The sequence below is a fragment of the Herpailurus yagouaroundi genome, unplaced genomic scaffold (genome assembly GCF_014898765.1).
Source record: "Herpailurus yagouaroundi ecotype Mexico unplaced genomic scaffold, PumYag 100, whole genome shotgun sequence".
Classification (NCBI taxonomy): domain Eukaryota; kingdom Metazoa; phylum Chordata; class Mammalia; order Carnivora; family Felidae; genus Herpailurus; species Herpailurus yagouaroundi.
Window position 1 is genome coordinate 35,993,147 of NW_024412391.1, and position 23,444 is coordinate 36,016,590.

The following is a 23,444-nucleotide window of genomic DNA, read 5'->3' on the forward strand; positions in this document are numbered from 1 at the left end:
TTAAAATGTGAATACCCTTGTAAACATAGCCCAGGTCAAGAAGAAACAGATAGGTAGCTACTCTAGAAGCCCCATTCCATCATAAATCCATTCTTTTGCCTAAAGGAACAACATCTTGAATTTTACTGTACTCATTTTTTTTTTTGGCATTGCTTTATAGTTTTATCTTCCAGGTGAGCATTTGCTATACCCTAGTCTTGCCTAGTCTTAAAATTTTGATATCTCAAGGCCTGGGATGCCTGGGTGGCTCAGTTGGCTGTTTCTGCTCAGGTCATGATCTCACGGTTCTTGGAATTGAGCCCAGCATCAGGCTTTTTGCTGACAGCATGGAGACTGCTTGGGATTCTCTTTATGTCTCTCTCTCTCTCTCTCTCTCTCTCTCCCTCCCTCCCTCCCCTGATCCTGCTCTTACTCTCTCTCAAAAATAAATAAATAAACATTTTAAAAAATATTTTTTGACTGCCCGGCTAGCTCAGCTGGTAGCACATGAGACTCTCAAAAAATATTTTTTGATATGTCTCTTAAATCTGTTTTAATCTATAAGTCTTCTTTCCATCCCTTCCTTTTCCATTTAATTTAATTGTGGGATTTGCCTTGTAGAGTTTCCCACAGTCTGGGTTTTTCTGATTGCTTCCCTGTGGTATGATTGAATATATTGCTCTGTGTTCTTTATTTCCTGAAAATTGCAGCTAGATCCAGAGGCTTGATCAGACTCCAGTTTGACTTCTTTGGCAAGACAATAAGTGGTGATATTTTCTTTAGTCAGGAGGCCATTATAAGTGGCTTTCTCTTTTTGTGACATTAGCAGCTGTCGATGGTCACTAACCAGATCTCTTCGTTCACTGGGGGTTGCAAAATTGTGCTATTCTAATATATCATTTATATTATCTTTAGTGGTGGAAGTACCTTAGAGACACTTTGCCTCGTCGTCATCATATTTTAAAAAATTTTTAAAGTTTATTTATTTATTTTGAGAGAGAGAGCGCGCAGAGGAAAGGCAGAGAGAGGAAGAGAGAGAGAATCCTAAGCAGGTTCCACACTGTCAGTGCAAAGCCCAATGCAGGGCTCAAACTCTCTAACCATCAGATAATGACCTGAACCAAAATCCAGGGTTGAACACTTAACCGACTGAGCCACCCACATGTTCCCATCATATTTTAGAGACGTTTTCCCCACAGTCCATAATGGTATTGTTCATAGTAGGAAAGGCAGGATAAATGCCTGATTCCTTTGCTTTACTTGCCAATTTTCAAATGATTCACTGCCTTTCTATTATTGTCCCATAGTAGTCAATTAGTTTTCTTTAAAAACTATCATTATAAAAATATAATGAGATATATAGATATATAGATAGATATATACATAGATATAGAATAGATAGATATACATATAGATATATATCTCATGTCTTATGTCTCATGAGGTCATACTGACACTTCAAATTCAAATTCAGGACTATAGGATTTTTTTTAGCAGGATTTTCTTCTTAATCTCTCCTGTGTCATATCCATATCTTTCTTTCCACAGCCAAAGTCCTAGTTCTCAAGGACAAAGGGACAAAATACCCTATAATTACCTTTCACCTATCCCTCATTAGACATATAACAGTCTCAGAATATCAATATCAATCCTCGTACTGCTACCATTAATATACTTTATAATCACTGAAGGCAACCCAAACTGCCCTTTAAGTATACTGTTCCCATTTCTCCTCCTTTTGTAATCATTGTTCTCTATGACCTGAGCATAAGGCTATTCCATACCATATCCATGCCCTTGTCACCCCCATTTGGTCTCAGTCCCATCAGCAACTATTTGATTGACGTTCACTACCAGCCTTTATGCGGATGCCTCTCTAGTCAACTTGTCTACAGCTCATTCCTCAGGAAGGGCTCACGGGAACACTATTCCCTGAATTCTTGCATCTTAATAACAAGCTGCCTGTGCCCTTTACACTTGAAAGTCAGTTGTTTTTCTGGATACATAAATCCTTGCCATATAATTTCTTTCTCTAAGTATCTTAAATGTGTCTTTAAAGAGCCTACTGATAATCTAATTTCCTTTTTCTTATAAGTCACTTGCTGTTTTTGCCTAGAAGTTCAAAGGAGGTTTTTTTCCTTTCTTCTATAAAATTCAGTCATCTAACTAGAATATCCTTCAGTGTTTGTTGTGGTATATTGATGTTCTCAGTCATGCAGTGTGCTCTCAAATACATTTTTTAAATAATTTCAGAAAAGCTGTTTACTTGTTCAGTTTCCTTGATTTGGTTTTCTTTTTCAGGGATTTCTAGTATCCATATTTTGAATCTTCTTTGCCTAACCTTGATATGTTGCCTATTGCTTGAATACTACCATCCTTTCATTTATTTTTTTATCTTGGAAGTTTTTCTCAAGACATTAGCTGTTGTATTCACTTCTTGTGTTCATTCTGGTTTAGATTTCATTCCTCTTATAATCTTGTATTCTTCCCTGTGTTCTTTTAGTCCATGTCTGAGTTTTCTAATTTTGATTTCTGTTGTTCTTTCATGACTTAAAGCATTTTATTAATGCTTCTTAGCTCATTTTGAAATACTATGTTATGTTTTAATCCTTTTTTGGACTTGACTTTCTGGCATGCTTTTGCTCTCTATAGGGATGGGATTCTGTTCCTTATTCTTTTTTTTCTTATAATAACTTTGTATGGGAGTTGACCTAGATACATTTCTGTTGCTCATTTTTATATGAAATTAGTTTTCTAAAACTCTTAAAAAGAGAAGTGGTTCAGGGTACGTTTCTAAATGCACAGAACTTTTTTCTGTTGTTCTTATGTAGTGTTAAAACACACACACACACACACACACACACACACACACACACACACACACACACGGAAGCATACTTTTGGTGTTTCTGACTATTCCCTTGACAACTTTTGTCTGGATTTTCTGTCCTTTGCTTCTCTCCAGCTCAGTTTTGTTTCCAAACCCAGCAATTTCTCCTCAGCATGGATGCCATCCTAAAAGGAATCTCTGGTAGGTCAGTTTCTAGAAATTATAGATGCCTGGCCATGCCAGCCCCTTAGTCCTTCTACCCCTAAGACCCTTGTAGTCATCTGCCATCACAGTGGCCAAAACCCCACCCAGTCTCAGCTTCCCTTCTTTAATTGGCCCACCATACTTTCTAGGCAATACCTATGTACTATTTGGAGACGCCCCCATTCTCAGGTTTATCTGGTATTCTATTGCTTCCCTTTACTTTCTCCCACCCAGATGTTGATAACCCACATGTCTTGCGGATGTGAGTGGTTTATCCTTGCCTAACTGTGTTTTGGGGTTTGTGGAGACACCCAGTTTTGTTCTTTATTTAGGCAAAGTTATGTTGCTCAAAAATGAAAGGCTCAGCAAAAATCCTTCTTCCTAGATTATCTTCACCTAATATACTAGCAAAACGAAAAACAACATGGACCAAGATCGCTGGTATGCAAGATACCATCTTGGCTCCTTCTGACTCATCACAGGAAACTTCAGAGTCTGCTAAGGTGAATAAGAGGTTGAAAGTCAGATTCTGGTAAAATAAAAGCTGATGCCTTCCCAAGAGAAGCGAACTTGGTATTTCAGTTTCCAGTGGTGGGTTTCCTTTCAACTGGAGGAATGGCAAAGGATTAAGAATGGCGCTTGCAGTTGTTTTCATGTTAATTAATATTTTACCTGTGGATAGAAATAATATATTCAGTTCAGCTTAAAAGCTCTTTCACCTGACATGCATAAAGGCATGGCAGGCATTACTGTTTCCATTTTATAAATGTATTTTGTACATTTGTGTGTAGGATGGTCACGCAAACTGTAGAGGGTGACAAAGATAGTCTGCCTCCTAGCTCAGGATTTCTCCTTCTTGAAAATGAAATGGGCCTGAGCCATAGTGCCTATTTGCGTCCAGTATTGCTTTCTGCCTGGTGTGCCAGGAGAATGGGGGACAGAGGAAGTGAAATTACACACTTCAACACACAGTTATTATTTTTAAATAGTATTGCTTTTACCTCCAAAGCAGAACTAGTTCAGAAGACATAACCTTAGCGGTCTGAAAGCATGTAAGCGACATTCTTGAGAATAATCACTCAGTAAATCAGGCTGGCCTTTCTTTGCCTGGGAAGACGATTTTTTTGAATTGTGCGAAGCATTACCGACCTTCAGTTTCACCTGCTGCTTTTGCCTCTGGCTCTCATTAGTAAACACCTTGGAAGAATATCAGAATTGTTAATGGAAAAATGATTAATGGAATCATTCTCACTAGGGGTTAGCAGACTCATATGCCCTGAGAGCCTAGTTAGAACTTCACTTTCTTGGGTCACCTATGCAAAAATCTTATCTTCGTGGAATATGATAGTTAAAAAACACATGTAGATTTAAAACAAGGAAGGCAACTCTCCTCATGTTTCTTAGGTTCTGAAAGTCTACAAGCAGACTAGTAGGAACTAGTTAGAGAGTAAACATAACTCTCTAGAAGGAGAGTAGAAGGAGAGTAAATAAACATAAACACTCCCTCCAAAGGGTCTTATGAGAAACTTTGTCCTGGAAAACATGAAGGTGACTTACAACCTAGAATGTCCTGGGCTTCATTTACACACACATGTGTACATCTAATGTGTGACAACTGCTCACTTGCTCCTTTTTCACCCTCCTTTGCCCTTGAAAATGGCCACTTTTTTCCCCCTCCTGTGCTGTTCCAAGTCTGTTTGACACTGTAGAAACTCAATGCTCTGTACCTTGCTGGTCACAGATGGTTTAACTGTATACATTTCATATCAGGTAGGTGACTAGCAATATGTTAGTACCAATCTTTTCTGTGGTTGTATCAGTAACGGTGAGGTGGCATCTGATCATGCTGACTGGGCCCTATCTGGCTTGCTCTGGAGGCTTGGCACATCTCCACTCTGTACCTTTCTGTGCTGATCTATAATTTAGCTCTCAAGGGGCCATCTCTTATTCCATTGCTCCAGGAGCCTCTCCCTCTTAACCATTGCAGAAGCCATCTGAGAAATGATCACTGAATCTGTCTGAGAAATCGATCATTCAGATGGTCCTACTCAGAGAGCGAGGAAAACTCGCAGCCACTCATTTCAACCTGAACAAAACAAGGTTCTAAGAAAATACACACACACCCCAACATCTCTTATTGTACCAGAAAGAAGATGAATTTCCTCTGTCTTTCAAGCAGTACTGCAAGAGTAAATATTGCCCAGCTTTTGGTTCAACTAGTTCTACATTGGCCATACTTGAAACTGGCTTCCAGAGTGCTTTGCCAATTCATGTAATTTTCAATATCTGTTACATAATTCTCCAAACTCCCTAGATGGTCTAGTGAAGGAGACTGAATTCCATTCCCACATTTTTCAGATGAGGAAACGGAAATCCAGAAGGGGTAAGCAATCAAAGGTCATAAGCAGGTCCATGGATGCTGAAATCAGGTCTCTGAATCCTATGACATCATAGATTCTTGATACTCTCCATTGCACTGCCCCTGTAAAGGAGCACTCAGGGGAAAGAGAGGCTTTTATTTTAGAACCTTTTTATTGAGGGGGCACCTGGGTGGCTCATTTGGTTAAGCATCTGACATTTGATTTTGGATCAGATCACGATCTCATGTTGTGAGATTGAGCCTGGGTTGGGTTCTGCCCAGGGTGTGAAGCCAACTTAAGAGTCTGTCTCTCTCTCTCTCTCTCTCTCTCTCTCTCTCTCACCTTCTGCAGTTCATCCATTTAAAATGTATAATTCAATGGCTTTTAGTATATTCCCAGAGATGTGCATTTATCACCACAGTGAATTTTAGAACACTTTCAGCACACTAGAAAGGGCCCTCACACCTCTAAGTTGTCCTTATCCATCCTCCCCAGCCCTAAACAACCACTAACCTATTTTCTGTCCCTATGCATTTGCCTCTTCTGGACATTTCATATCAATGGAATTATGTTTCTCTCATTTAGCATAATGTTTTTAATGTCCATCCATGTGTGGCATGTAGCAGACCTGCATTACTCTTCACAGCTGAATATTCTATTGTATGGATGTAGCCCATTTTGTTCATTCATTTGTTAATGGACATTTGGGTTGAATTGTTTCCACTTCTTGGCTATTTTTTTTTTCAACGTTTATTTATTTTTGGGACAGAGAGAGACAGAGCATGAACAGGGGAGGGGCAGAGAGAGAGAGGGAGACACAGAATCGGAAACAGGCTCCAGGCTCCGAGCCATCAGCCCAGAGCCCGACGCGGGGCTCGAACTCACGGACCGCGAGATCGTGACCTGGCTGAAGTGGGACGCTTAACCGACTGCGCCACCCAGGCGCCCCGTCTTGGCTATTTTAAATAATGCCACTGTGAACATTTATGCACAAGTTTTTGTGTTTATATATATTTTTTATTCTTTGGGGTATATACCTAAGAGTGGATTTGTATCATGTGGTAACCCCATGTTGAACCATTTGAGGAAATGTCAGACCATTTACCAAGGTGGCTGCACCATTTCATGTTCCCACCAGCAGTGTATGAAGATTCTAATTTCTCCAAATCAATACTTGCTATTATTTGTCATTAAAAAAAATTTTTTTTGAGAGACAGAGCATGAGTGGGGAAAGGGTGGAGAGAAAAAGGACAGAGGATCCGAAGCAGGCTCTGCCTGGCAGCAGTGAGCCCAAAGTGAGGCTCAAATTCGTGATGTGAGATCATGACTTGGGCCAAAGTCAGACGTTCAACCAACTGAGCCACCCACGTGCCCCTATTATCTGTCATTTTTATTATAGCATACCATAGTGGGTATGATGTGGTATCTCATTTTGTTTTTGATTTGCATTTCCTTAATAGTTAAAGATGTTGAGCATCTTTTCATGTGCTTATTGGCCATCCATATATCTTCTTTGGAGAAAACCTATTCAGATGCTTTCTTCAGGTGTTTGGTACAATTCACCAGTGAAGCCATCTGGTTGTGGGCTTTTCTTTGTGGGAAGCTTTAGATTACTAATTCAATCACTTGTTATAGATCTATCCAGATTGTCTATTTTTGAGTCAATTTTGGCAGTTTGTCTTTCTAGGAATTTGTCCATCTCATCTAGTTAACTAAGGTGCGGTCATGCAGTGTCATAGTATTCCCCCATGGTTCTTTTCACTTCTGTAAAGTCAACGTGGGGATATAATTTTAAGTTCCTACTTCAAACGCAATGTGTTTGAAGTCATTGCTTTATTGTAGGAAAAAAGGTCCTATGAATAGATCTATTGTAATATAACAATAATATTTACATTATTTACTAGTGAGTAAAAATGAAGTACCAGACAGTGTTTCCCATACTTATCCTATTCTTTTACTACCCTACCCTCCAAGCAAGGTGTGGGTAGTGCAGTTTGAGATGAGCATGACGAGATAAATTCTCATCAGAGAGAGACTCCCATCTCTTCCCAGGACAGCCCATCTGTCCTAATTGTGCTAAGGTCCTAATTCCCAAGGCTCCACAGTGGACTTACAAACTGGAAAAACAGGACCAGAGAATAAACAGGCTTCATTGTGCAAACTGATCAATTCACAAAGCATCCCTGTACTCTCACAATGGAGAGGAAGGAGATTGCTTTGTTAGTGTGTGTGTGTGTGTGTGTGTGTGTGTGTGTGTGTGTGTTCTCTGGTGAAGATGGCAGTGCAGGGACATTTTGACCATCTCTTTTTATCTCTGGAATACTAACAGCAAAAACTAAATAGGCAAAGTGAAATCTTTTTTTCCAAATGAACACCAGAAAAGAGTATTTTTAGCAAAGCTATATTTTAAATTATTTACTTTAACGTGAGTCCTGTTTCTTTTATTTCAACAAAGGAGATCTTCACCAGAATTCAGACATTCCTTGCTGTACAAAAGAAAATAAAACCCCCAAATTTAACTGTAATAAACTGGTAATCTTTGTCATGTACTGTAAACAAAGTAGCATTCACATAAACCTGAAATAATGAATACATTAACTGTAACATTTCCCTCAAACCCTTATAATTAATCACTGGAATCAATGATAAATTAATCATCCATCATCAATTCTTAGTAAAGATGATCATGAAAATAATCTATTTCCCCTTCTTTATTTTATTTTTTTTTTAGAAAAGCTGTTCTTGAAGACAACCTGCTATTTAGTGATAGAAATGTTTGGACCAGACATCATAAAACTGTGAGTATGCTGGCACGTTGACCTTACTCAGTTGCTGGGACATGGGTGAAACAGGAAAGCTGAGAGGCAGCTGACTCCCCTGCCAGCAGGATGTACTCACTGAACAAGGACTTCAGCTGTGTTCCTGTTCTTGTTCATAGTGGAACATTCAGACCTGACTCAGGTCCACTATCATTTGAGGCAAAGGCTCCCCTTGAATTACAGTATGGAATCTGGCTTTATTTCTCCTCACGAGCCTTCCAGAAGAAATTTTACTAACAAATGACTAGATCCTACTGTCCAGACCCAGGCATTTGGCCCCTTACCCTGAGCTCCCCAAAGTGTACTAGTCTTTCCCTTCAATCCCAGCTGGGTTCCAAGGCCACATCATCTTAGGTTCTTCTCCTCTGTCCTCCCTCATGGGTTTCCTGGCCCCTCCCTACTTCCCTAGCCCCAGCCCTTGCCTCTCAGGATCCCCTGCGTGTGCCATTATCACATGTCTGCTTCCTTCTTTCTCTTCTCTGTCTTTCTTTTTTGAGCTCAAGGGCACTGGATGAGATAAATCCTATTCCTTCTTGTTCATGACAATTTCTCAACAAGAATCCATACATGACTTTCTTATATTTTTTATTTAGTTAATTACTTAGTTATTTTGAATAATATAATTAGCATCCAAACCTACCACCCAAAACGAAATCTAGGACCTTGGTTATAACTTACTCTAACCACCCAGTCCCTCTTTCATTCATTCTCATGCTTTTTTCTACCCAAGTAATAAATCCCATGCTCATCTTTCTCTTGTTTTCTTTTTTCTATAGTTTATACACACACACACACACACACACACACACACACACACACACACACACAGTTATGTTAATATGTTAAATTTATATATATTTATGTATAATAATATATAAGAAATATGTGTCAATATGTAATATGGAAAATTAATCTTAATTAAATATCAATGAATTGAGGTATCAATGATTAATAATTATAATTAATGGTAATATATAATTACATAAAATAATTAGAATTTTAATGTACTTATTATATATATTTCTTTAAAATATACCTTGTTTTAGTCATTTCTTAAATTTATGAAGACAGTATCACATTGTATGTAATCTTTCGGGACTAACCACTTGAGTTCCTATGTCTAGGGGACCTACCACTTGGGTTTATATGTCTAAGATTCATCCATAATGTTGTGTCATTGCTATAATTCACTCACTCTGCCTGTATAGAATATTCCATTGTGTCTCTACAAGAATCTATTCCTTCACTCTCCCATTGATGGGTTTTTAAGTTGTTTATTGGTTTTCTCTCTTGTGAACAGTGTTGCAATGAACATTCTTATGTGGTCCCTCTTTTATATGCCATTAGCCTCAAAACAGATAGGCTCAGAGGCACCATTCCCCACAACTAGGTAGCCTAGAGTTGCAGAATTTTAAAGACAAAAGGAGCTTAAAGTCATAAAGTCCAAAGTGTTTGGTCATGCTGTGCACCTGCCTCTATTAATATGTATATCACGCTATTATGGTAAATGATTTCTCATGAGCCGCTGAGTGCAAGTGTTGGGAAGGCAGGGACCATTTCTTTTTAGCTCACATTTCTATTCCTGTTACTGCCTCCTAACTGGACTCCAGACTTGCCCATTGGCACAAGTCAATAATCCACATTCTAGCTGGCCAAATATATTTTAAATGCCAAACTAATATGGCACTAACAAAATTCTTCAGTCTTCACACTATTTGCAGGATTCCTTAGCCACATACACAAGGCTATTTATAAATCAGTCCTTGAGGACATTTTCAGACTATCCCTGGCTGTTCCACAGCACACCACATTCCAAACCACTTGTAACTCCCCGTACACACCAAGAGGTTTTTGCCTCAGGACCTTTGCATAAGATGTTCCCCCATGCTTGATTCATTCAAAACCTCTACCCCAGACAAATTCTACTTCTTTAGACCTCAGTTCCAACGCCACTTCCTCTGGAAGCTTGCCTGACCTTAGCCCTTAGGGTGGGATAAGACAGATGATATTCCCACCACCAACACACACACACGCACACGTGCATGTGCACACACACATACACACACACACACACACACACACACACACACATATTCCTGGTATCCGGTGCAAACCCCTAGCACAGCACTTACCACATCTGTTTCTAATTTAATTCTCCATTTACTTTTTCTGAGTTACTAACTAGATTGAAAACCTTCTGAGATGCATTTCATTCATCTCTGTATCTCCAGATACTTAGCAAAATACTGAGTATGTGGAAAGAAGGAAGGAAGGGAGGGAAGGAGGAGAAGGAGAGGGCTTTGTATCTTCAGGGCTTGGTGCTATATTTGAGCCTTCAATATATATTGAAGTCCTTCAATAAATGTTTGTTGAACTAATTATTTTAAAAGAACAAAATTATCACTGCAGATGATATGACTAGACAGCTCCAAAGAAATTGGTTGAACATATTAAAACAGGAAAAGAAAAACTTTTTAGTCTATTTATTGAATCTGCCTACCTATATACCTATTATGAACTAGGTGCTCTGGCAGAAATGTCAGCTTGGCGGAGAGGTTCTGTTGGGCCTAGATCATGGAACCAGAGAGGTACATGGAAAAAAAGTCATAGAAGCTAAAGAGGAGAGTGCGTGCAGATACCCAAAAGGGGGAGCCAGAGATTAGCTACCAAGCATGCTGGGAGTGAAAGGGCCATTGCCTGGGTTGATTAAGAAACCCATTGCTCTTCTGTAGTTGGCCAGAGTGGCAAGTGTAAGAGACATTTAAGGCAAAGATGAGAGAGGACAGACAAGACACTGTCCTAGGTACTACATATTTGAACTGTACAAACAACAGTCCCACCTCAAATAACAGCAAATTAACACAAGGTGTTAAAGAAGAATGGGCCCAGCAAGTCACCAAAACAGAGGGCCACTCTCTGAGTAGGTGGTAGGGAAGGGAGACATTTTTTTCCTTTGTGATGACTCAAAGTCACGAGACAACTAATTCTCAGTAGTAGGGGTGGGCCATTTGAAGAAAGACAGATATAATAAATGATCCCCCTTCATGGTTCTGTCTACCATTAGTTTTGTTTGCAAGGAATTTTCCAGTACCTGTGTTAGGTGTTTGCTGATAGACATTTCTCCTCTTATGGTGTGCTCTTATTACAACTTCTTTTAATCAATCACATACAGTTTGGGGTTGATATAAGTGCTGAAAATGACAATCTTATGGTTTAGTTTTACCACAATTTCAGGCTTCCAGTATTAAATGTGTTTTCTAACCCAGAAGGCATCCCTCCTCATTATTTCACACCAGTCAATTATCAATGATTCATGGACTAATTATTCAGCAATTACATTTCCTACCCATGGGCAAGCCACAGGATGTTGTTGGGAAGTGAGTCACCTGAGCACTCAGGCATTCCCCCAAGAACCTGGATCATACAGGGAGGGGCTGCTTCCAGGAGCGGCCAATCCTAGCCAGTGCTAGGTCTTAGCCAGGTGCTGGGTCTTCCTCTGCCTGGTCTTGACCTCCATTGTGCCATTGGTTGCCATAGCAAGCCTGATCCTTATCTTCTGTACATCTCACCTTACTTCCTGGGATTTACTTCTGCTTTCCTCTAAATCATAAACTCTTGTATTCTAAACTAGGAGGTCTCAGAGATCATGGGGGGCCTAAACTACTAACATTTTTTAGAAGAAAATGTGAAACAGGATTTATAACATAATACACCTTAGATGTAATTAATGTGTTTTTAGACACCCAAACACAAAGCAATATCTTTGCCATTCACAAGATAATTACAGCAGTCCCCCATTATCCAGAGGGAGGAAATTCCAAGACCCCCCAAGTAGTTGCCTGAAACCAGATAGTACTGAACTATATATACTATTTTTTCCTATACATACATACTTGTGATATAGTTTAATTTATAAATTAAGCACAGGAAAATATTAGCAACAATAATAAAATAAAACAATTAAAACAATACACTGTAATAAAAGCTATGTGAATGTGGTGTCTCTCTCTCTCTCTATCTCTTAAATATCTTATTGCACTGTACTCACCCTTCTTCTTGTGATGATGGGAGATGATAAAATGCCCATGTGATGAGATAAAGGAAGATGAATGACGTAGGCATTGTGAGGTAAGTTAGGTGGCTATTGACCTTCTGACGATATGTTAGAAGGAGAATCATCTGCTTTCAGATGATGGCTGACTACTAGTTACTGAAACCATGGAAGGCAGAACCACAGGCAAAAGAGAAACAACTGTACAAGATTTATAGAAGTGAATAAATTCATAATACACTGTGCGTGTGGTCCAGAAATGGGATAAAAGTATTAAGTTGCATAAGGAAGATCTTCTTTCAATGCTGTGAATATATCTCTGTGACTATATGTTAATATATAAACTTTCTTTGAAAGTGATGTCAAGGTCTAAATTTGAGAGCTTTCATGTGTGGAAGTCCCTGTCCTCACTCCCTGCCATAGGCTGTTACTCTGTCTATTAACCCTGACCTTGCTCCCTTCTTTTGATTTATGGTGATGATCATCATCATTGACTTCATTCTACCATGATCTTAATTAGACTTGTTAATTAGCTCTGCCAAATGTGTTGAAGCCTCTTCCCTCCTCCCCAGTCCCCCACCACATGCCTCATTCCTGCACACCTCTGTACCTGTAAGGGTAGTAAAAGGAAGTAAATTAAAAAGTGACCATTTTGATCTTTTTGCTACTATGGGAAAAAGAAAACAATGTTGAGTGGGAATGGATATTCTGAATTTGGAGATTTCCTAGGGATTTCATATCTTATGTGTTGCCTAGGCTTTCTATCCCACAATTGGTAAAGAGCACATGTGCTATTTTGCCACTTCCCTACATCTTGCACATTCTAATGGTCTTACACTTGTCTGGATTTATGAGGCTCGGCATTTTCTATTCTTGTCCAAAGGAGTGCCTCTCACTTTCAGTCTTTTGATGACAAAGATCTGATCTTAGAGAACCCTGGGAAGAACACCATATGCCTGTTCCCCTCTCCTATTCCTCAATGTAGAGACCACCTCACTGTCTGTGGGGTTTTCATTTCCACTCCCATATTCAAGTTCACTTACTTGAAATTGTGCTCTATTTGCAGAGAAAGAGAATACGTCTTGGATATCATATGATTAGTTAGTGGTCCTGGATTACCACAGATGGGATGGCTGTAGGGTTTAAAGAAAAAAAAAAGGTTAAGCAGAGCCTATTTATCACCCTCTTGAGTCCACTAAATATCAAACCCCCATAAAGACAGCAGTCATCAGTTAAATAAATGAACCATTAAGTTGAGAAAAGATATGTGAAAACAGCCACCTCTCCTGATTTACTGACCCTTGGTAGACATTAGTTTGCTAATGAACTTTATCTGCTACATACAGCTTGCCCCACAACTTAGAAGATGTGAACTCCTTTTATATTTTAAGTTACCTTCCCCTCTACCTCTCACCAAGGAACCGTGGAGCCAAACAGATGACTCTCTTTTTCCCTCTTAACTCAGGTACTCACAAAAGCTTGGGAAGCCATCTTACCAGGCTTCAGACAGGGATGGAAGCAGGACTTGGAAGCCACCAGGAATACAGGGGCACATTCTCCCCAGGCTTTCTCACTGCACACACTGGGTTCTGACCCCTGAATCCTATCCTACAGATTAGCTTTCCAACGTCTCAGTCCATGTGGCAGAAAATGACATTACAGTCCCAAGTTACTATAGCTCCTGTTATTCTGGGAACAGCTCAGAATGAGGTTGAAGTTGTTAATACCAATTCCAAATTTCCATAGGAGAGAATCTGACTGATCCTACTTGAACAGTCATCAAATGAGGTCCAATCAACTGGCCAAGACATAGGGAGTAAGTACAACATAGTTGCTAGGAACCTACCCCTGTGGAAGAAGGGGGTCAGTTAAATGATCATGTGAGCTGGGAAGAAATCCCAAAAAGTATCTTCTAAAATCAAGAACTGTTTTTCTGAGATTAGTCTCTAGGTATGACCAATGTATGTTTGTGGATTCTTTTTGTTGTTTTGGTTGGTTGGGTTGGGTTTGAATCAATGATTTACTGGGAAAAGTTACTAAAAATCCATACTCTGTTTGTTCCTTCATTTGAAGCAGCACATTGTACTCATTCTTCTTGGTAAGAAGAATTTTGGGAGTGTCAGGTAGAAAATGCATATGGAAGGTTTGTGTTAGCACCTTCAAACTAGACATAAACCAAAATGTTTAAAGAGCACTTTCCTTACACCATCCTGGGGTGTGGAAAGTCAAACATATTGTATTTTCTCCCATAAGGTAAAGAAACATATTTACTTTATTATTTTTTTAAATATTTATCCATTTTTCAGAGAGAGAAAGAGAGAGCACACCCATATAAGCAAGGGAGGGGCAGAGAGAGAGGGAAATAGAGGATCCCAAGAGGGCTTCGTGCTGACAGCAGAGATTCCCAACACAGGGCTCAAACCCATGAACTGTGAGATCACAACATTAGCCAAAGTCAGATGCTTAACTGACTGAACCACCCAGGAACCCCTAGAAATATATTTATTTTAAAGGGAAACAGATGGGGGCGGCTGGGTGGCGCAGTCGGTTAAGCGTCCGACTTCAGCCAGGTCACGATCTCGCGGTCCGGGAGTTCGAGCCCCGCGTCGGGCTCTGGGCTGATGGCTCGGAGCCTGCAGCCTGTTTCCAATTCGGTGTCTCCCTCTCTCTCTGCCCCTCCCCCGTTCATGCTCTGTCTCTCTCTGTCCCAAAAATAAATAAACGTTGAAAAAAAAATTAAAAAAAATAAAAAATAAAAAAAAATAAAGGGAAACAGATGATTGGGGCACCTGATGGCTCAGTCAGTTAAGCGTCCGACTTCGGCTCAGGTCATGATCTTACAGCTCATGGGTTTGAGCTGTGCTGACAACTCAGAACCTGGAGCCTGCTTCAAATTCTGTGTCTCCCTCTCCCTCTCTGCCCCTCCCCCACTCATACTCTGTCTCTGTCTCTCTCTCAAAAATAAATAAACATTAAAAAAATTTTAAATAAAATAAAGGGAAACATTATTTGGATTATGCCTAAGAAAATAATTTTAGGTGTTAAGGCTTTATTATAAATGATTTTTTGCTATAAGACCTAGCAAACTTTAAAATATTCCTTCCATAAAATTATACACCTATCCATTTTTCTTTTCCCAATTTTATTGTGGCTTCTCCTGAAAAGAATCACAGTGCCCATGTGAGAGGATGACCACAGCTCAGTGCTGTCCATGCCCCCTTCCCACCCCCCAGGACCTTATTTCAAACAGAAAAGAGAGCAACGTGGCAGGAAATCATTTTGATCTGGCAGCTACTCCAGGCTGGACTCAAAGACCATGCTAGAATCCATTCTGGGGATTTACCTTCCTTTGAAATAGGTTCTATTTCCTAAATGCCTGAGAGATCTTAAATAGCCTTTGTTTTGTCCCATTTCCCTCCAGGCTTAGCACAGATATGAATGCTGATGTGGTGTGTCACACCCTGAAGTTTTGTAAGCAGGACCCTGGCCAACCATTGTGTCATCTCTACCCACTTCCCAAGGTAAGTGGGTTTTCACTTTGAATGTCAGATTACAGTAACCTGCAAGCCCTTTGGACATGTTGTAAAGGGAGGTTCAGCTTCACTGGCTCAACGGTTGGGGGACAGAGAGAGACAAGACGACATTTCCAATTACATCTTGTGAAATAATATTCCCCAGTTTCAACCTAGACCCTCATCCCATGCTGCCAAAGAATGTTTTGGCTACTTAACTATCATAGACTGTAATCTAGAGCTCAGCTGGCAGTAGGTGGGAAATCTAACCAGCCAAGAAGAGGAGAGCTTAAATCTCTTTCTGCTATTTAAAAAATCAAGCAGATCACTTTCACAGAGACCAACTCATCCAGTTTGCCCAGGACTTTCCTGGGCTAAGCACTGAAGTCTCCCATCCTGGGAAAACCTGAGCCATTGGTCGCCCTAGTCTGAGCTTAATTGTCCTCACACATAACATGGGTATAATAAAATGCCTAAAATACCTCCCTCATAGGTTTGTTGTGGGAAACAGTTGAGCTAATACATCCAAAATGCTCAGCACAATACCTGCTACATTAAAAAGTGTTGATAAAAACGGTAGCCAATATAATTATTATCAATATCATTATTATTCAGAGATAGCTCTTCAGAACCCCCTGTGTGTGTTATATCATGTTGGACAATTTTCAATTGAAATGCAGGCGGACAGGGCTGCAAATGTTGACACAGTTCTCAGCTCACATTCTGAATGAGAGCATAATATTAAATCCAGTTCTGCCTCAAAGTATTGATTTTTCAGAATCTGCCTGTAAAAATAAAATTAAATGATAAAATAAAAGAAAATTCTATGCCCCCTGTCCCAGAAATGTAGTTTTTCTGTGTATTACACAGTAGGTTTCTGTTTTGTATGTGATTTCCTTTTTATTCTCAAGGAAATAAAGTCAGTTTAATATTTTGTGGCCTGAACCAATGAACCTGATGTTGCTGCCTAACTATCATAAGCTTGTCTCCTTGAGAGGGAAGATAGAGATTCAAATACCTGGAGCATGTGTCCATGACGTGCTTCCTCAGTCATTGACTATGTGCCAATTAAATTTCCCCTAATTCCACCTGAGAAGCTTTGGAATCCACTGGTTTCTAGAAGGGATAGTCACTTTTAATTAAAAAAATTTTTTTTCATGAATTCAAATAGCATGTAAATATTGTATCATAATATTCGCTATTGGATAATGCACAGAGAAACGTGTCTCCATGTACAAAGGCAAACGATAAGGGTTTTTTGTCATTTCCTTAAATAACATCACATTATATATACATCACACCCACAGTTATACATAGTCACAAAATGTTCAACTTTAAACTATCCCATGTAAAATGACATTCTTTATTTTCGTACTCCATGGAGTTTATCCTCGAAATACCATTTCCTTGTCTTCCCATCAACACCCTTTGCAATTCCTGACTCGGGAGTGTTTCAAACATCCTTGCTGGCTGAGATGGAGTGGGGGGTATTTCACCCCAGAACTGCTCAGCTTGCACCCCAGCAGGGCATGCTCCTGGGTCAGCTTGATGTTTCCATAGTCGCTGTTCTGGACCTTTGCCCTCCTCCTCAAATCCCCGTCCCCACAGGCGCCCTGGAGAAGAGGGGCAGTCCATGCAAATGTGGGCAGCTCCACCCTCTTCTGCCTCCAAGATTTCTTTAATAGCAATATTTACTGAGGACTCACTACACTACGTAGCACTGTGTTTACACTTCACTTTATTTAGTCCCCCAAACAGTTCTGGGATAGAGGCACCAGTATTGATTATGACCCTTTTTATAAAGTTGCAGAAACCAGGCTGAAGAGGTTATGTAATTTGCTGAAGCTCACTCCCTTAGGAAAGACTAGAACTGGGATTCATATCCCTGTCCTGCTGACAGTGGTTGGTTTAGTCTCTTGACAATTGGCTACGTTTCTGAAAATCCTTCTTGGGGTGTCTCTTCACATCAATCAGCTGAAATCCCACCACCAGAAATAACCAATATCAAAATGTTGTGTTTTTACCTTTTAATTTGTAAATAAATAATATTATTATATTGATTTTTTCAGAGTTATGATAATGTTATATATATAATTTTTCCTCCTTAACATTACACTCTGAGTGTGTATTTTTGATGGTGTATATCAGTCCTTCTTTTCATTTCCTTGGCACACAAATTACACGTACAAAGCAGGTGTGAATTAGTGGGTAGAATTACCTACCTACTAAAGATGCAAATGATTTCCAGCCTGTTGCCAGAAGCCTCCATCACGACTCTCCCAGTCAATACTCACCCCCAAAGTAGCCACTGTTCTAAAATCTCTCACCACATATTAGTTCATTCATACAAAGTTCTGTTCTTCAATGTCATATAAATGGAATCATAGAGTATGTTCTTCTGTGTCTGACTTCTTTTGTTTACAAGGTTCATTGTGTTTTGGGTGTGTAATGGTATTCCGGCGTGAAGGTGTCTCACAATCATCCTTGGATGTCATTCCTGCTCTAGCTTCCTAGTTAATCCAACCAAATTCTGCTCTTGCCTGCTTTCCAAAAAATTTTCCACACCAAGGCCAGAAAGGCCTTTCTATGAGATAAATTTGATCTTGTCACTCCAACTCAATGACTTTACATGGGAAGCATTTTCTCCTTCTCCCTCATCTTTCACCTGATGGGCTTCCCATCCCTCAAATCTCACCTTATATGTTGCTTCTTCAGGGAGTCCATCCCTGTCTCATTTTACATACCCCTCTTGTCAAAGCTCTTGTAGGTCCCTCCACTGAACCTGCCTTGTTTTAAATGATATACCCAGGTGATTGCCTGTCTATCCATCTCTCCCACTAGGATATAACCTCCACATGGACAGACTCCACCTTGCTCCCCACAGTAAGCCCAACACCTAGGATGGTGCCTCACACATAACAAAGAAATATTTGTTGAATGAATAAACAAAGTGCCACTAGCTTCTCGTTTGCACCCCTGATGGAAATTCTGCTTTCCCTTACTTCATGGACACAGTAATTTTCCCAGAGCCTATCTCTGATCATATTATTTCCCCCAGCTTATGATCTCAGTATTGCCTACACAATTAGGTACACATTTTAACCTAGCATTTCAGGATTCTCCAAAAGCCTTCCTGGACTTCCACTATTATCCTTGTGGACCCCCTGCTGCAGCCAAGATAGAGTGACTGGCTCTCTCTTGTGCTCACCTTAACCTTCCTACCTTCTGCACCCTTGTTCTCAATCATCCCTTCCACCCAGCTGACCAGGCCTGTCCTGCAAGCTCATGTCTCTGTCAACTTCTCTGTAGAATGATTCCTAAGCCTCTCCACAAAATTTAACTCTGTTCTCCACCGTCATCCTAAATTCCTTTTCAAATACTACAACGTGCCAATATTGCCCTACATGCTTTGCATATATTAATCATTTAATCTTATGAGTAGGTATTATTGTTGTCTGCATGTTATAGAGGAGGAAAGGAAGGCCCAGAGATATTAAAATATGAAGTTTACATAGATTTCTTCACTCAGATGTAAGCGTGTGGAGGTGGCAGTTCTGCATCTTGTCCGTCTTTGCTGTCTCCATTGTGCAAGGCACATGCCTGGTATCTGGATAATCCATCAGCACTGACCTTGACGCGTGTGATCTCATTCAACAGTGCTCTTGTGGGATAGGGGTCTATTTTACAGATAAGGAAATTGAGACTAGGAGAAATTAACAGATTACACAGCCAATAAGTGACAATAAAAGGATTCAGCCCTGGGCCTGTTTGTCTTGAAAACCCAAGTTCTTCTCCATGGTGCTCTAGGCCTCACTGCTACTCCTGGGGTATAGTTACTTTTAATTGAACCACTGCTCCTGGGCCAGTAATTCCTCACAAGCAAGACTCTGCTTGTATCCTGCTTTGCATGTGCTTCCGATTCTGGTAAAATACAAATGAAGTGACAGGAGCCATTGCCCCTGTGAAATGGATGCTGCAGGGTGGAGGGAAGAAGGAAGCCTTTCTGCTCCAGGGAGCTGGCATGGCAGAACCTAGCAGTGCAGAGCAATGGAATCTGATGTTGGTAGGATCAAAAGTAAAAGTGGAATCACATTTAGGGATCTCAGCAAACTGCCTATTCATCATCTACAGTGCAGTTGACATTCCAAGCCCAGTTTTTGCCAATCCTTTAGCCACGGCTCATACCTTTATCTACTGTGTTCTCAAAATGACAAACGCCATCCATGATTAACTGAGCAAGAAACAATCTATAGTGTTCAGCTGGCACCAGGATTGGGGCGGGGTGGGGGAGGTGAGGGGAGGTGGAAAGGAGGACAAGACAAGGATAGGAAAGGAACAGAAAGAAGAAAATCGCAGACTGCATGGTAAAGACCACCCAGATGGTTTTGTGTTACCTACTTTGAGGGGATTATTTATATGCTCCTTTACATTTGCATACAAAACAAGGCATTGCCTGCTGCTGGAATGTGTATGTGTGTGTATGTGTGTGTGTGCATAAGCAGGAATTGGACACTGAAAATTGAACGTGGTTCCTTCATGTGTACCTTGAATCATCTTTGTTAGATCAGTGTTAGAGTGCACCCATTGGGTCAAGAGTGGAGCCTCCTCGACTTTATGTTGTTGGCTCCTGGGTCCCCTAACACTGAGATCCTCAAGGCACACCCTACATCATGCAGCAGACGCCCTTCCTAACCACCCCTGAGCTGCAGGGACATGCTACATTCACAGATATCTCAAAGGCATACTCAAGACCTACTTCACATCACTTTGATCTACATTAAAAGAGAATTATATTCAGAGTGTGTGCTCTAGTGGAGATAGATTCTCTTTATTTCCCCAGGGCCTCCAACCCATTTAAAGTTCTGTGAGGCAGTGGGAGGGGGAGTCAAGAATGAATTTGCTTTAAGATTCCATTCTACCAGTTGTGCTTGTTCAATGTAAACACCACAGGTAGGACAAGGGGTCTCAAGCAAAGGAAGAGAGGTAGCCAGATTGAGCTCTATTTGGGAAAGGAAACATAGATAGACATATTTATCCCTGGGAGAGGGATGGGGGAGGGAGGCTGGAAATGTAGACAACGGGCAGATAGGAAGGGCTGCTGATGCCAAACTGAAGAGTCATTCAGATATGGAGTAAAATTTCAGGATACTTTGCTATTTATTTCACATAATATATTTTAAGTACTTGAAATCAGTAAATCGGAGTATTTAATACATTTCAAATACAAAAATTCATAAATATAAGTAAAATGTAAATACGCTAACATACCTTAAACATACTCCAATGTAAAAATAAAATATTGTTTCAAATAAGCACTACATAAAGTTTATTTGGGGTTAAACATGAAATACAATTATGATCTTTTTTTTTTAAGTCTATCAATGATGGTATCTATCAATGATGTCATCTTTGAGCCATGAAAAACTTCCCAGTTATTTCTCATTTGTCTTCATATCCCTGTCTCATCTTGCACAAATGGTGATTCTAATGCAGACACCATATTAAAACCAATTTTAAAAATTATTTTAGGGGCGCCTGGGTGGCTCAGTTGGTTGATTATCCAGCTTCGACTCAGGTCATGATCTCACGGTTCGTGACTTCAAGCCCCATGTAGGGTTTTCAACTGATAGTGCAGAGCCTGCTTCAGATTCTGTCTCCCTCTCTCTCTCTGTCCCTTCCCCACACGGGCACGCAGCCACACACTCTTTCTCTCAAAAATAAATAAAAGGTAAAAATTATTTTAAAAAATAATTAAATAAACCACTGTGAGGGAGAACCATTGCCTTAGGAAAGCAATCCCGACTTTGAAATGGCTTTTCCAGGATGAGTCTGATTGCTGCTGGAACCAGAGCTCTCCAATGCTGAGTGTGTGGGGGTGTATGCATAGACAGGGAATTCATGCTTCCTTGGGACCCAAATTACCATGAAGCTGACATAAAAGGGTTTGAGGAGGAGGAAGTTTGCACTTTTTTTATGAGAAAGTGTCACATGACAAATTCTTGTTGCTCAACTGAGAAATAAAGCTGATCCCAGGAACTTACTTTAATTTTTTAAACATTAAGTGTAGAATAAAACATCTGGTGTCTCTTTTAATTGAAAATCTCAGGTAGTAAGGCTTAGGAAAGATTAAAAATGGATAGGAAGTTGAACATTTTCTAAGATTCATGAATCACTAAATTTCACTCGGTACAATCAACAGTGCCCTTCTGTTCATAATGATGAGCTTAGTTAGCTCTGTGAGCTCACACTGTGCTTCTAAATGTGTTATCTAATCTTCCCCAAACTTTTTGAGTGAGTCCCATTTTGTCCAATATGGTGGTGTGTGTGTGTGTATGTGTGTGTGTGTGTGTGTGTGTGTGTGTGTGTGTATTTAGGTAAATTTCTCTACTCCATCTCTGTTTTATAAGACCCAAGTCTCTAAAGTCTGCCTTTATCCTCTCAACATTATAATTATGACTTGCCTTTTTGGGGGGAGGAGTATGTTTACAGAATTTAAAAATAAATTCAGCGCTCTCAGTTTAATAGGAAAAAAAGGAAAAACAAGGAAACAAGAGAAAAAAATTACTTCCTCTGTCATCATCACTACATTGGAGCCTCCATGGCTACTGTCATGGACAATTCTAGCAAATTAATATCTCAAAGCCTAAACTAAATAGAAATAACTAAGCTTCTCTTCCTATTTGGTTGTCTGGTCAACCTCTCCAGCTTATATTTGCTCTTCCTCTGTTCTCCATCATAACTTTGTATAATATGAGTGTTTTCTCACATGTCCAAGCTTAGGGGAAAACAAAATATTAAATAATAAAGAAGCCATTTTTGTGATCATCAGTTTCAGGTTAAAGAAAGTTCCTTCTTGAATGATGGCTGATCTTTAACTGTGACTTGGCAAACTATTAGACAATCAAATGTTGCTTGTGAAAGGAACATATATTCCAGGGAAAGAGTAACCTACAATTTCAGGGTATTCTTGTGTGTGTACTACCTCAATACTCATGAAGAGTTAATAAAGTTTTGCAGACTACCTCCCTTAATAAACCCATATTTGTGCCCAGAAGACAATCATATCTTTGACAACTGAAATCAGAAATGGTACTAGGGTCAAAAGGGTCTTGGGTGAAATGATAGGTTTTTAGGCATACACAGTCATTCTTCTATTCTTGCAATATACCTTTACTAAGCCCCCATTGTGTGAAGACACACATTAGGGGCTGAAAAATAAAAGGAAATGGCAAACACAATTTAAGTTGTGACACACATAACAAAAGCTGGCCTAGGTACTTGTCATATAGCATCTAAAGTCCTTCCACACAGTTGCAAGCTTATTTTATTATCCTAATTTTACAGAGGAGAAATCAATATTCAAGCAAATTGTCGGTTGTGGAGTTATTTGGCAATGTTTTTAAAATTCCTATTTAAACATCTCAGGAGATTTTGAACAATGAGATAAATGACAGGGGAATATGGCCTTCTAGATGTGGAAGAGTCAGCCTAAAGAGGAACAGAATATACTGCCTAAAAATAAACCCAAACACATTCTTGTTTTTGATAAAAATAACATTCAGATCAGTGGTGCAACACTAGTTTATTCACTCAGTGGAACTAAAGACCAGCCATTTGGAAATAAAACTTAAGCTCAATGTTTATTTCTTATAGCAAAGTAAATCCCAAATGAATTAAAGTCTAAATCAT

General features: G+C 39.8%; 1 protein-coding gene across 3 annotated transcripts in view; it reads left to right on the plus strand.

Moving 5' to 3' along the window:
- AOAH (acyloxyacyl hydrolase) overlaps positions 1-23,444 on the plus strand; it is a 168,582-nt gene that overhangs the window by 26,291 nt on the left and 118,847 nt on the right. For all 3 annotated transcript variants that reach the window (XM_040472239.1, XM_040472238.1, XM_040472240.1), the window contains exons 4-5: positions 8,105-8,171; positions 15,665-15,764. In XM_040472239.1, the coding sequence (XP_040328173.1) occupies positions 8,105-8,171; positions 15,665-15,764 (167 nt within the window). The remainder of the gene's footprint in view (positions 1-8,104; positions 8,172-15,664; positions 15,765-23,444) is intronic.